The 15,352-nt window shown below is 34.1% G+C and overlaps 1 protein-coding gene across 3 annotated transcripts in view; it reads right to left on the bottom strand.

Annotated features, from left to right (window-relative positions):
* Window positions 1-15,352, bottom strand: part of METTL24 (methyltransferase like 24) — a 175,395-nt gene that overhangs the window by 76,470 nt on the left and 83,573 nt on the right. For all 3 annotated transcript variants that reach the window (XM_031964419.1, XM_023503162.2, XM_031964420.1), the window contains one exon: window positions 4,710-4,938. In XM_031964419.1, coding sequence (XP_031820279.1) covers window positions 4,710-4,938 — 229 coding nt within the window. The remainder of the gene's footprint in view (window positions 1-4,709; window positions 4,939-15,352) is intronic.

Genomic DNA, 15,352 nt, shown 5'->3' with positions numbered 1-15,352 from the left:
AGAGGAGGAAGGAATCATATATTCGATTTCTCTTCCCAGAGAAAGTTTTGTAATCCCTTCTATATTTGAGATCCAAGATAGAGACTGGATTTTATTCAGAAGATAATAGGAAACCATGAAAGATATTTTTTAATTCTCTATATTCCATATTTTTATATTTAAGATTTGTAGTTTAAGAAGATAACCCCAGAAGTAGTGAGAAGGATAGGTTGAAGGAGACAGAAACTAGAGGAAAGGAGAACAGTTAGCAAGCTACTGTAATAATCCAGGCAAGAAATGATTGAAGGTTTGGATTAGGATGACAGCAGTAGAAATGATGGAACAAATCAATAGAGACAAGATATATTGTAATTGTACTAGAAATGCCTTTGTTTCTTTAACTGCTGCTCATATTTTTGCATAAATAACTCATTAATAAACATCTAGTTGAATCTAAGGGGAAAGATGAGGGGGGTGGAGAACCTATGCAAAAAGAACTATATTTATTTTGAGGAGAGAAAAAAATAATGGAAAAACGTTTATTTTCCATCATCACTGTTGGTGTAGGTTATTCAGCTGACAAGGAAAAATTCCTGGGAGAAAATAAAGTTTACTTTTTATTTACTTTCCCTGAAAGAATCCATTTCCTGTTCATTAGTGTTTATACACATGTTAGAAAAAATGAAAACAAGCATTCTAGCTGCAGGCCACAAAACAAATTTCCCCTTTTATCTAACCCCTAGAAAACTAGAAAAATGTTTCTACAAAGGGATTCTTTCTATGGCCTTTTTTTTTTAAGTGGCACTGACATATATTACTAAAGACTCTCTGTATCTTTAAACTTCCTTAAGAGGAAATTAGTAGTCAGGAGCCAACAGAAATACCCACTAAGGTACTGTCATTATTAATGCTTTAGGAGAAGCAAGTGACCTCTGGAATGTAAATAAATCCTTTAAAGTACTGTTTTTCATTCCAAGTATGATCATAAATTTTTCTGAAGTTTCAGAAACAGGATATTCTTATGGATTCACTGTTGTTTTTGAGAATAAAGATAAGATTACATTATAGTTCCCCACAAATTAAGCATAGAAGTCATATTATGAGTGGGGATTAGTCATGATGTGATTTAGCTAACCAGATTGCAGAGTGTATATATAGTGTCTAAATATAAGGAGATGCAACTCCTTGGTGTCATGATTAGATATGAATAGAGGACTAATTTATCTCAGCAGTGAGTAAGAAAAGGGTTGAGCTGGCTCAGGGAGAGAGGAGGGATTTTGGACCAGAGAGGCTGGGCAATCTCTCCACCAATTTCCAAGAGGGTTATCAGACTAGGATTGTATCTCTCTGCCCTCTCTCACAATATCTCTGGTCCAGGGATATGAATCTGGGTTAATAAGGAAAGTCATTTCCCTATCCCTCTTAAAGAGGAGAAAAATCCTTACTCTACCCTTGCCAAATTAGTTTTTTTCTCACTAAATGCTATCTACCCAAAAGGCCATCATGAAGAGCAAATAATAGATAAGCCTGTTTATGCAAACCACACAAAAAAACCAAAATTGGAATTCTTCAGATTAGAGTACAACAAAGCATACATAAGACTAAATGAACTCTTCAACAGGGAGTAAGATAAGATCTCAGGAGAGAAAAAACAATCTGGTTCAAAAGAAGACCATTATTACCATTCTCTAGAGCTTCAAGTGCTAAAAGTCACACAACACAATGGGATCAGTTTCCTTTACATGTCTGTCATTTGGGGGCTTTAAATTGCCATTCCAAAAGTTTATACTTCATTTCTGCCTCTCAACAACCTTCCTTATGATGCTCTTTGGAAGTTTCTTTATAATCAACTGAGGTAAGTCCTTCACAAGCAGATACAGAGTATCATATTCAACATTCTCTCAATCAAAACTCATATTTCCTTATGGATAAGCAACACAGCATAGGATTGTCCCTCCTTGACCTCATCTGTGTAGGAATGGATGCTATAAAGATTGTAATAATAATAGGTAACATTTATGTAACATTTTAAAGTTTGCGAATGCAATAACCTTGATTCTTATTATTGATCTCATTTCGCAGAAGAGGAAATGGAGTTTCACAGAGATGAACTGACTTGCCCAGTCACATAACTAATAAAGTATGTCTAAGGTTGCATTTGAACTAACTCCAAGTCCAGTGCTCTATTCACTATTTTTCCTAGCTGATTGAATATTCATTGTCTCAGATTGTAGGGCCATCTCCAATAGTCTTGATCTTGCCACTGGACCCAGATGGCTCTGGAGGAGATAGGGAAGCAGGTGACCTTGCACAGTTCTCCCTCACTCAAATACAATTCACTTGCATATCATGGCACCATCTCCCTGATATCATAATCCTCTTCCAGAACGAAGAACAAACAATGATGACAGAAGGAAACCTTCTAGTGTAGTATATAGTCTGAGGAACTGAGTCTGAGTCCTAGATAAACCATTACTAGCTATGTGACTTGGGTAAAGCATTTTACTTCTGTGAACCTCAGTACCCTCATCTGCTAAATGTATTTTCTTATCTGTATATAGACTGTTTCCCCAAAAAAGCAACCTCCTTGAGGGCAGGATCTTTTTTCATTTTTGTAGTTATAATAATGTCTGGCATATAGCAATTGTTTAAAAAAAAAAAAAAGAATGCTTTGTTGGTTGGTGAATTCAAGGAATGGCCTCTGACCCTTAAAAAAAAAAAAAGCTATTATCCTTTCAATATAATTGATTTCCTTTGCAATCCTATGAATCTTACTTTGTATATTTAAAAACATTATTCTGAGACAGAAGCCTCTTGACTTCCTCAGACTGCTAAAGAGGTGTAAAAGGTTAAGAACCAGGCATCTATGTAGAATGATGGATAGAGCACTGGCAGTTAGTTCAAACCAGCTGAAAAGGATTCAGTGGCTTTGCTAAAAAGCTTATATATACAGAGACAGATTAATAACTCTAAACATCATTTTTCAATCACATTTAGTTATTGATAAGATCCAACTTTTCAAAAATCTGCAATGTCATCAGTGCAGCTATTCTTTTCACATAGGCAAATCTAAATTCTACTTACTTTAGTTAATGGTATTTGATAGTTTTTGTGGCCAAAAAATTAATTGTCATGCTAGACAAGCTGGTCCTCAGTAGATATACATCACTCTGTTAATATTCAAAGCCTTTCCAGCTTGGTAGGATCTCCTAGAGCCATCCATCCCTACACATAGCCATCCATCCCTACACATAGTCTTTAAGGAACTCAGGGTCACCTCCATGTCCTAATGAGGCCCACCACATAGGACTTAAGTGTAGAACATGATAAAAACCAGTGTTTAATCACATTGATAAAAACAGAGTAGATCCTTGAAAACTGGTCTGAAAATAATTCCAGCTGTCTTAATAGAGAAGTATTCAAGAAAACAAAAGGATGAGAAAATAGAGAAGTACTAATAAAAGCAGAGAGCATGGAACCAAAACAGTTTTAACACTTGCTCTCACATATACCACCTCCCTTGTGGATAAATTCTCATTTAACAAAAGAAGTACATATCATGCCATGTTCTAAATTCCATGAAATCTCTGCCCTGGAGTGACTTGACTGTGCCAAAAAAAGACTGGAAATAAACCACAAAACTACTATTGGCAGGGGAATGAATTTCCAAGGTTTCTGCCTATAGAATACAATAGTCCACAGTAATTATCTACAAGAAATAAAGCACACGGGCAAGATGGATTTATTTTTCCATCATCCACCCAAAGGAAAACATTTACAGGAATTAGACACGTTTTGTGTATCACTATGTAAACTTTGCCTCACATGGTATATGTACTATGTCAATCAAACCCTGACACATTCTTTTCACTTCAAAAACATGGAAACCTCAAATTGACTGTATCTCAACACAGAAACCAACTATGACAAAATGTGAAATTAATTTATAGCAGATAAAAACAAACACAAATTGATTTATGTATCTTATCTGCCTATAAAATTTAAATTTACAACTTAAGTGAAATATTTAGTTTTTTACCTACCAAAATTATTGCTCTGGAATCTCCTCCTAATAGCTAGAAACTACAAAATATCACTTAAGCCAGACACAACCAATAAACCCATTCTGTAGCAAAGACTCTCTTCATATTTCCTCACTTTTCTGACCCAGAATATTGTCATTGAAATTTTTTTCATAAAGGAAAGGCTTGGCCAGAAGGCCAAGAAGACCAGAGAATCACAGGTTCGTTCCAAATTTCATCAAAATAGGGTCCCATGAGCAGTACAAGTGGGTAGAGTAGGGCTGGAGTCACAAAGATCTAAGTTCAAATTCAACTTCATATACTAGCTGTGTGACCTTGGGCAAATCACTTAACTTGTCTGCCTCAGTCTTCCTAATTATAAAAGAGGAATAATAATAATAATAGTATATACCTCAAATTGTAAGGATTAAATCAGATAATATTTATTAAATACTTAATATAGTACTAAGTATATAGTAGGCTTTTAATAAATGCTTGTTTTGTCAGAAAGGCAAAAGAATTTTGCTTAGGTTTCCTTTAAAAAATTCTTATATACAAGTAGATGCCATATATACATATTCTCAGATTTCCTGGAAGAAGCAACTAAAAAAAATGATTCACTTGTCCCAAAATGCACCTGAGAACTTCATAACATTCATGATTCTGACACAAAGAATGCCACTATAAAACTAAATGCTGAATTCTGACCTTATTGTGTCCAAATTCATTCAAGATGGTTCCCAGTTTTTTCGTGTTACTCTGCAGTTTGTGGACAGCAATGGCTGGATGGGGATCTCTCCAATCAATGGATAGACGATGAAACCAAAGATGTTGACTCTCCTGCACGTGAGCTGATTTAATGCTAGGATCAAAACGGTGTACTTCACATCCACCACTGGCCATGCTCAATTCAAAATGAGTATCTTCATTTCCCAGTCTATTAAAAAAAAAAGAAGGAAAAGAGTTTTTAAAATCACAAATATAAGTGAAAATAAAAGACAACCATTCCTTTTAAAATATTTGTTTAATTTAATATTTAAGACTTTTTTTTGAAGAACAATCAGCAGGGCAGCTAATTGGTGTAGTAGATAGAGCACCAGCCCTGAAGTCAGGAGAATATGAGTTCAAATCTGACCTCAGACACTCAACCCTTCCTAGCTGTGTGACCCTGGGCAAGTCATTTAACCCCAATTGCCTCAGCAAAAAAAGAGAGAGAGAAAGAGAATAAATTCTAAGCAGCAACAACTTCCCTCTTCCAGAAATAGTCAGGTCCCATTTAGTGTAAATAATGAAGCCTCAGAAATGGTTGCATTTTTTAAAATTTCATACTGTACGCTTCCATTAGGCTAGAACCTATTACTAAAATATAACACAATGATAACTTCAAATAGTAGGAATTCAAATACATGTAACCATTTCATGGAATTTATTAGTTACATTAATCAGAGACCTGTATTCTATAAATGAGTTGGTGAATCCAGAATGTATGCAGAATGTTAGACCAGAGCTCAACATAAGGGAAAAGATTTGTTTTTGTATCCAGCCTCTACATTAATTGGGTGACTATGTGTCATTAAATCTCTCAAAATCACTTCTATAAAATAGAATAGAATTAAATAACATTCAAGGCTCTTTGAGCTATAATTGTCTATGACACTGTCATCTAGCTCTACCAGACTGACTGAGGTAGTGAGTGTTTCCTTGGATAGTCTGTGCCAGTCAAGCATGTATATACAGAAAATGGGAATGTTAATGGAAAGTATGTTCAAATGTGTTGCTTATGTGTCTGTGTAATTATGTATCTCCTTGAATACATATTCAAGCAGCACAGGTACTTATATAAATAACCCAAAGATGGGAAGGAAAGCAGCATCGATTAATATTTATTTAGTATTTTCTAAGTAGCACATTTGTATATCATGGGCAAAATAACATATTCTATGAATTTACAATTTCCACAAGAATCTTCCATACTTATTAGGTCAAATGCAACATTCTATTCATTACAAAATTTGACATAATTGTTAGAGTTCTGGCCTTGGAGTCAGAAAGACCAAAAATTTAATCCTTTTCTGTGATACTTACTATCTGTGATCCTGGCCAAGTTTTTTAACACCTGTGAGCTTACATTTTCACGTCTGTAAAATGGGTATTATAATAATATAATCCACTTCACTGTTGTTATGAGAGTTCATAAGATAATTAAAGTACTCTAAAGAAACCTTAAGAGAATTAGCTAAATGTTGGCTGTTATTTTTATTGCCGTCATTATTATAAATTAATTCAAATAACATTTTGAGTAAAGAACAAAAATATGTAATTAACCAAGAAAGTGCAAGTGTAACATAATCTTATCACCCATATTTTATGACTTCTCTACTCAAAGCATATTAACTAGAGGTGGTACAGGATAATTCTAAAATTTATGTAGATAGAGACATGAATCAAAAATAGAAGCCAGTTTAACAAAAAAATATTACTCTGGTTCCACTAATTCAGAACTTACAAATTCAAATTCATGCAAGTAAAGCATTGTTTTAAATCAACTAGACAAGATTTCAAAACTATTCATGTGGCTTTATTTAAATAAGTCAAGTCTTCATCATTCTTTCTTCTCCCTCCTTTTTAATACCACAGTTCTGTTATCTCCATGTGTTGTTAGTTTTTTACCTTCTACTTTCCACTCATCATCTTCAATTATATTTGACTAGAATTTCAACCTCTATGATGTCCTCCACCTCATATTTACTTTTTCTTGATCTTGCTAGATTCTAGTATTCTTCTGTAGTCTATGCCTGGAATACAGTAGGTGTGTAACAAATGCTTTTTGATTGTTAGCTAGTTGATTAATTCCTATCTATTCCCTACCTATCTTCCTATTTAGTCTAGTGCCATTGTTACTACTTAATCTATCCCACAACTCTTGTGATGTGAAGCCCTAACATTTCTCATACATCCCTTTCACACATACATTCTATCCTCCAGTGAAACTGGTACATGAATACAGATACTTGCAACTACAAGGTAACCTGTTTCTGGCCACATATACATAATAAAGTAAAAAGTGTAGCCAGCAAATAAACAGACAATAACTATTAAGTAGGAATTGAGGACTTTCTAATCCTAGATTGAATAGAGGCTTGGAAAAGAAAATGTTTTCCATTTGAATGAGGAAGTTCAAAAATCAGACTTAGTCTTGCCCCTAGGAGAACTCTGTCTATGGCTCAACACCACAGTTATAACTAAAAAAACTATTAGTCTATTGTGAAGAGGGAGAGGATCTCTATAATGTGATATTCTAATAGAAAGGAACAAAAATGACTGACGTATTATGATGATAAGAAGTTCAAAATTGGTAATAGAGAAAAGAGCTGCAGTTACAAGACCAGAAGAACTCACAACCTAAATAGAAATTACATGAGACCAGCGGGGAACAATATCTACGTACCCCACAGAGATGAAATACTTGATAGAAACTTACACATGAAACCAATAAAGAATAGGCCTAGAAGAAATAGCCCTTTAAGGTAATATTATCAGAACATAATAACAATTCTATGGTATTAGATTTGGAGAGAATGAGTCACCTTGGTCATATGTTCCCTACCTGCAGATCCTTCAGTATAAGTTTCTTAGGCATGTCTATTCATCCCAAAAAAGGCCTGGATAAGTTTATGAGGGAAATATTTTGCTATTTTTTTCACTATGCTATTTCATTAAATAAATGTTCTCATTTGGCTTACTAGTAAATACATTTCTGGGCATTGTAGAATAAAGTAAGCCATCAGTATTTTTAGTGGATATAAGACTGCAGAGTACTATGAATCTCAGAAAATTTTGCTGAGGGCCTCAGGTGCAAAGTACCCAGGTGCCACACAGTTAGAGAAGAAGCCCAGAAATGATGAACCAAAGAGCTGAGTTGTCAGTAATAGATTGCTCTATTCACAGGAACTTTTGGAATGCACCTGGCTCCATCTCTCTCCCTTCCCCTTCTTCCTCCCCTCCTCCTTCTCTCCTTCCTTTTCTCCCTCCCTCCCTCTCTTTCTTTCTCCTTTCCTCTTTCTTCCTCTCTCTCTCTCTCTCTCTTCTTTTTCTCTGTTTCTTCTCTCTCTTTCTTCTCTCTCTCTCTCTCGTTAGACTATGCTTAATCTAGATAAACAAAGCATTTCCTGTTGCAAAGCATTCTCTTAGGCACAGAAATATTGTAATTTCATTTGAAACATCATTTTAAAATGATACTTAGTAAGGGGATTTGTAGGTACTCTTTTGGGAGTAAAATGTTTGATATAATTTCTTCTGTGGATAGTCTTAAATTAAGAGAAATAGAAACCACTATAGAATTAGTAACTTTTTAAACCAAGGATTCAAGAAATATTTCATCAATTTCTAAGTCTACAAATACTTACTGGATTAAATGAATATTCGGTGAGAAAAGACAAACAAGCATTTATTAAGTGTCTATTATATGCCAGGCACTATTAAGTGCTTTACAAATGTTGTCTCATTTATTCTTATATGATACCTCATTAAGCACTGATTTTGACCATGCTATAAATTATGACAGGCTCTTGGGACAAGGATGACTACAGTTAACCAAATATTTATTGTTTGGTTGTCTTTCAGACATGTTCAAATCTTTGTGAATTCATTTGGGGTTTTCTTAGCAAAGATACTAGAATGGTTTGCCATTTCCTTTTCCAGATCATTTTCCAGATGAGGAAACTGAGGCAAGTAACTGTCCAGGGTCACATAGCTAGCAAGTGTTTGAGATCAGATTTGAACTCAAATATTCTTGACTCCATGTCTAGGACCAAAGTAATTGCACTACCTACTGCCCCTTTAATGCCTTGACCAAAATAGCCAAGAGAAGAGCTCTGATGGCGACTCCAAGGCCTGTCAGAACTCTGAACCTAAGCACAAGATGGGAAATCCAATGATAAGACTCTTGAGAAAATGAAGTCAAATAATGCCTTGTGGCAGGGAATAGAACACTTCTTTGAAACAAATACTAAATCAAGAACTGAAGTTGGAAAAAATGTGTAGAAAAGAAGACAACAACCACACAATATACAAAAATATACAAATCAGGAGTTGCCTAAGACGAAAACCAGGAGAAAAAAAATAACTGCATGAAATGTAAGCAGACTCTTTAACAATGAGATGATTCAAACCAGTTCTAACTGTTCAGTGATGAATAGAACCATCTACACCCAGAGAGAGGACTGTGGGAACCGAGTGTGGACCACAACATAGCATTTTCACTCTTTTCTGTTGTTTTCTTGTACTTTTGTTTTCTTTCTCAGATTTTTTTTCTTTCTTGATATGATTTTTCTTGTGCAGCAAGATAACTGTATAAATATGTATACATATATTGGATTTAACATATATTTTAATGTACTTAAGATGTATTAGACTACCTGCCATCTAGGAGAGGAGTGGGGGGAAGAAGGGAAAAATTTGGAACAGAAGGTTTTGCAAGGGTCAATGTTGAAAAATTACCCATACATATGTTTTGTAAATAAAAAGCTGTAATAAAAAAAATAAAAATTAAAAAAGAAATATAAGCAGAGTCTTATAAGGGGAAAAAAAGGCTTAGCTACAAGGTCTATAAGAATACCTCAAAAAAATGAAGAGGAAAAAATGAAATAAGAGCTTGAGGAAGTAAAACAATAGAAGAATAGCTTAAACTGGAAGGTAAAAAACATTATTCAAATAATGGACTCACTGGAAATGAGAATAAGCCAAAGGGAACTCAATAACTTCCCCACACGATAATATATTAGAACAAAATTAAAAGATAAAAAAAAAGAAATAGGCACAGTGAAGAATAAAAGTTGGATTTTGCTAAATAAAACAATGTGAATCCATATTCACTAACTACATATCAACAAGATTAGAATTTTAAAAAAGATTAAAGCAAAGGGTAGTGATTAAAGAAGGATTAAAAGAAAATAATAGCACAGTTCAATAAGAGTAGCTTTTTCAGGAGTACTAAAATTTTAAAGGAGCTGAAGTTGATGAGGAAATCTGAGAACAATAAAAATCTGGCTTAAAAAAAACTGTACTTAGAGGAAAGATCAAAAAAGATAAAGAATTACTGCTTCAGGATGGAAAAGATAATGATAATGGATAATGATGATGAGATGTGGCAAATTTATGCAAGCTCCTATCACTTATGTTTCCTTTGCTAAAGAGAAGAATCTTTAGATGGGAAAGAATGAACAAAAAATAGCTACCAGAGTCAATAACCAAGATACATATAGAAATAAAGTACTTCACAACTTTTTATTCATTCCACAGAACTATATGAAATATATCTTACTGTGCTGAGACAATTGGCAAAGATAATTACTGAGCCATTTTAGTGATATTTGAAAGATCATGAGATGTATACTTATTGTGTATCTAAGTTATATTTTAATATATTTAACATCTACTAGTCATCCTGCCATTTAGGGGAGGGGGTGGGGGGGGGGTAAGAGGTGAAAAATTGGAACAAGAGGTTTGGCAATTGTTAATGCTGTAAAGTTACCCATATATATATATCCTGTAAATAAAAGGCTATTAAATAAAAAAAAAAAAGAAAGATCATGAGAAATAGGGAAAGGATTATGGAATTAAATTAAGACAAATATCTCTATTTTAAAAAAAAAGTGTGGGGGGAGGGGGGGAGAGAAGCCAGTAAACTAGACTTTAATTCCTAGGAAAATCCTAGAATGTATTATTAAAAGGATGGTTAGTGAATATTTAGAAAAGGAAGCAGAGATCATAAAGAATTACTGTGACATGTAGCAGTTTGGTATGTATTTGATAGAATATTGGACCCCATATCAGAAAGATCTAAAAGAGCTTCAAATTAACCTCAAACATTTTCTAATGGTATGACTTAGGCAAGTCACTTGACTCCTGTCTGCCTTAATCACTTAAGCTATAAAATGGTGATAATAAAAACCTACATTTCATGGTTTTCTGAGACAAAAAAAAAAATGAGATAATATTTCTAAAGCGCTTTGCAAGCCTTAAAATGCTATAGAAATGCTATCAACATTATCATTAAGGAAATGTTATGCCACACTAACCTTATGTTCTTTCTTTTCTATATCACTAAGCTAGAAGATTAGGGAAATACTGATAATATAGTTACTTAAGTTTTTATAGATCATTTGACTAAGGCTTTTCTTCTTTTAGAAAACATGGAGAGATATAGATTAGAAAATATAAAAGGATTTGGGACTGCTTGAATAACCAGATCTCAAATGTAGTTATTAATGGTTCTTTGAAGGAAGACTCAAATGGAGTGATTCAGGAATTTCTGCTTGGTCCTGTAGTATTTTAACATTTTTATCACTTTCTGGAATAAAAGCATACAAGGCATGCTTATCAATTTGCAGATGACACAAGGCTGGGAGGGATAAACAACACACCAGATTAGAGACTCAGAATACAAAAAAACTTTTGACAGGCTAGAATGCTGGGCTAAATCTAATAAGATGACATTTGATAGTGATAAATACAAGGTCCTATCCTTGAGTTTAAAAAATCAGCTTAAAAAGTATAAGATGCAATAAACATGCCTTGACAGTAGCACATCAGAAAAAGATATAAGGGTTTTAGTGGAATTCAAGTGATATGAACTAATAGCATGTTATGGCTCCCCAGAACCTTAGCCATGAACAAAGGAATTGTGTCCAAAAATATGGAAGTAAATATATTGTACTAAATCTTGTTCAGACCACATTTGGAATATTCTGTTCAGTTTTGATTGTCACATTAAAGGAAAGATATAAAAAAACTGGAGGAAATCCAGGTGATAATGATAGTGAACCGTCTCAAACTCGTGTCATATAATTATAATAACTGATACTTAGGGGATACTCTAAAATTTGCATGGTATTTTACAAATGTAATCTGTTTCCACAGCTCCTCCCATAGATATTTTATCATGGAGAGGGAAGAGAATCTTAGGGACTGACAGTTAACTATGATGCCTTGTATAGTTTGTGATGAGGAATTGAGAGAAAATTAATAGGACTGTCATTTTGAGGAGATTGACAGTCAAGTGCCTTTGGAGAGAGAATCTTTGAGATACTTGGACAACTGAGTGTTGTCTTTGAAAGATTTTCATTGTCTTTCTGTGAAGACACAGGAGAATTACTGAAGGAGAATAAGTTAAACTCTCATTCTTGGTGAGAACTGAACTGAGTTAAATCTTGTTCTGTGTGTGGGGGGGGGGGGAAGAGTAGTTCACTGCCATTTTCGAGGAGAATTTTTTTAGACTGTTAACTCTGAAAGGAATTGAGTAACCATCTTACATTCTGAACAGAAATGATTTACTAAACTGTGAATCCAATGTTTTAAAAGAACTAGTTGTTAGTCATGGGTGAGAAGTCTAGCAAATAACTGCTTTCCCCTCCCTTTCAGATCCCAAAAATAACTGTTGATAACACATTGAAAGGATTTTTAATTTCTTGAATCTTCAGTCTAAAAAGTTATTCATTTTATGGCTGTGACCTTCCTCACTGCTAATACATTGTTTAAATAGTTATGTGACCGTGTTATTTATTATTATTATTCAGGATTAAAAGTGAAAGAAGAGAGATAATCTAGGAAAGGAGCAGAAGACTGAGCTAACTGAACAACTAACAAGTGAGAAAGATAGTAATTTATGAAGTAATATCAAAACCCTTTGACTGAAATCGATAAGGAATTAATAAGGTAACAAACTTTAAAAATAAGATAACAAATAAGCAGCATGCTGAAGGAGGTCCAGGAGGGGATTGGGAAGTACAAATGGATTGCTTTGTCCATTGATATAACCTAGTTACAGATAACATTATTTTGTCTGGTGCTCACAAAAACTCTGTGATTTTCTTATGCTCCATTTTAATAAATAAGGGCAATGGAGACTCAGATAATGTGTCACAAAGTTTATAAATATTGGCAGTGGAAACAGGCTATATGAACAGTGAAAGGGTAAGCATAGAAGGGAATTGTCTATTATGAAAATATAGCCAAATTAGGAAATGCAGGAGCTAGGGGGAAATATAGAATATTTGAAGGGTTGTCATAGAGAAGAGGGATTATACTTGTTCTGTTCACCTAGAGAAGGCAAAACCAGCAGAAGGTTGGTAAAAGTTGCAAAAGAGTAGATTTAGATTTGCTCTCAGGAAATAAGAAAACAAAACAAAACAAAACAAAACAAAAACTTCAATACAATTAGAGTTACTAGCCTGCTTCAAGAGATAGTGATTTTCCTTCTTATTGGAGCAAAGACTGGATAGCCATTTCCTCAGGACTCATGCTTCGGATATGTACTAAATAACATCTGGGATTACATACAATTCTAAGATTCTGTGAAAGGGGATTTGTTTTCCATTTTGTTCAGTCATTTTATTATATTTGTAATAGTGAAGAGGGGACCCCTAAACCCTGAAAATCCTTGTGAGTTAGAGAATTTTCTAAGTACCATGCTAAATTAGGCAACTGACTTATCACTTTGTAAGGATTCGCTCTAAGATGTGAACCAATAAGCATTGTATCAATTCCATTGAGTTAACACTAGGATTCTAACATTTCCCTTGAGTAATCACCTTGTTTCAAGTTCTGGCTCATAACACTATGTGATGATCAACTATGATGGATTTGGCAGTGATTCAATGCAATTCCAAAAAACTAGGATGGAAAATGCCATCTATATCCAGAGCAAGAACTATGGAGACTAAATGTGAAACAAAGAATATTGTTTTCACCTTTTTTGTTGTTGTTTGCTTGTTTTTTTCTCCCTTTCTAATAGTTTTTTCCCTTTTGACCTAATTTTTTTTTTTGCACAATATAACAAATATGGAAATAAGTCTTTAAAAAAAAGAATATGTGGCATTTTTTGTTTCTTTTGTCTTTCTGTTTGTTTTTTTTCTTGTGTATCAAAGATTGAACAGACCAGGTTACAACCTTATGAGTTTTGAAATGTCAGGTGAGCCCCCAGAGATCCAGAAATAGAATTTTAGGGCAGAGACACAACAACCGAGTCCAATGAGATAGAATACCTTGGAGAAACTATCTGCTTGACTCTGTCCTGTAGCAAAAATACTGTGTTTTACAAACAAAGTAATAATTATTCTAGCAGCTATTCAGCACCCAAAAGTGAATTGCTAGTGACCACTTTTAAGTTTGAGCCCACTCTCATACCAGGGATTTTTGTAGTAAAAGAGAATAACAACAGTAGTAATAATAATAATAATAACATATTAAGAGTTGGAAGAGTGATTCCAGAGCCTATATTTGTGTACATGTGCAAACCTGGCAAGTATAGCAAAAAGTATAATGAAGTATTGTAAGCCCCTCCACAGAGGACTGGGACTTATCAAAAGCTAAATGCCCTTTTGTGTACCCCAGAGCTTAGTCTGATACATGCTAGGTGCTTAATAAATGTTTATTCATTGATTGAGAAGCATTCTGGCAAAAGGATAACGAATCAGCTTTGGAGTTTGGAAAGCCTAGATTCAAATATGTACTCTGACACATATAGGCTCTGTGATTTTGAATAAGTCATCACTTACCTTAAATTTTCCAGGCAACTTTCTTTTTTTTTTTTATTTAATAGCCTTTTTATTTATAGGATATATGCATGGGTAACTTTACAGCATTAACAATTGCCAAACCTCTTGTTCCATTTTTTCACTTCTTACCCCCCACCCCCTCCCCCAGATGGCAGGATGATCAGTAGATGTTAAGTACATTGAATTATAAATTAGATATACAATAAGTGTACATGACCAAAACGTTATTTTGCTGTACAAAAAGAATCAGACTCTGAAATATTGTACAATTAGCTTGTGAAGGAAATCAAAAATGCATGTGGGCATAAATATAGGGATTGGGAATTCAATGTAATGGTTTTTAGTCATCTCCCAGAGTTCTTTTTCTGGGCGTAGCTGGTTTAGTTCATTACTGCTCCATTGGAAATGATTTGGTTGATCTCGTTGCTGAGGATGGCCTAGTCCATCAGAACTGGTCATCATATAGTATTGTTGTTGAAGTATATAATGATCTCCTGGTTCCAGGCAACTTTCTAACACGACATTACCATTGGTTATTAAAATTTCATCCCTGTAAGAACTATTTGACAAAAATTTCTGAGAGAACTGAAAAATAGTATGACAGAAACTAGATATTGAACAACCCTTAATACCCTATACCAAGATAAGGTCAAAATGGGTTCCTGATGTAGATATAAATAGTGATATTTTATAAGCAAATTAGAAGAACAAAGGATAGTTTACCTTTCAGAGCTGTGGAGAAGGAAGGAATTTATGGCTAAAGAAGAATTAAAGTACAGTATGAAATATAAAATG

This window comes from Sarcophilus harrisii, chromosome 4 (assembly GCF_902635505.1).
Source record: "Sarcophilus harrisii chromosome 4, mSarHar1.11, whole genome shotgun sequence".
In the NCBI taxonomy this organism is placed as follows: Eukaryota; Metazoa; Chordata; class Mammalia; order Dasyuromorphia; family Dasyuridae; genus Sarcophilus; species Sarcophilus harrisii.
This window is presented reverse-complemented; position numbering and strand designations above follow the sequence as displayed.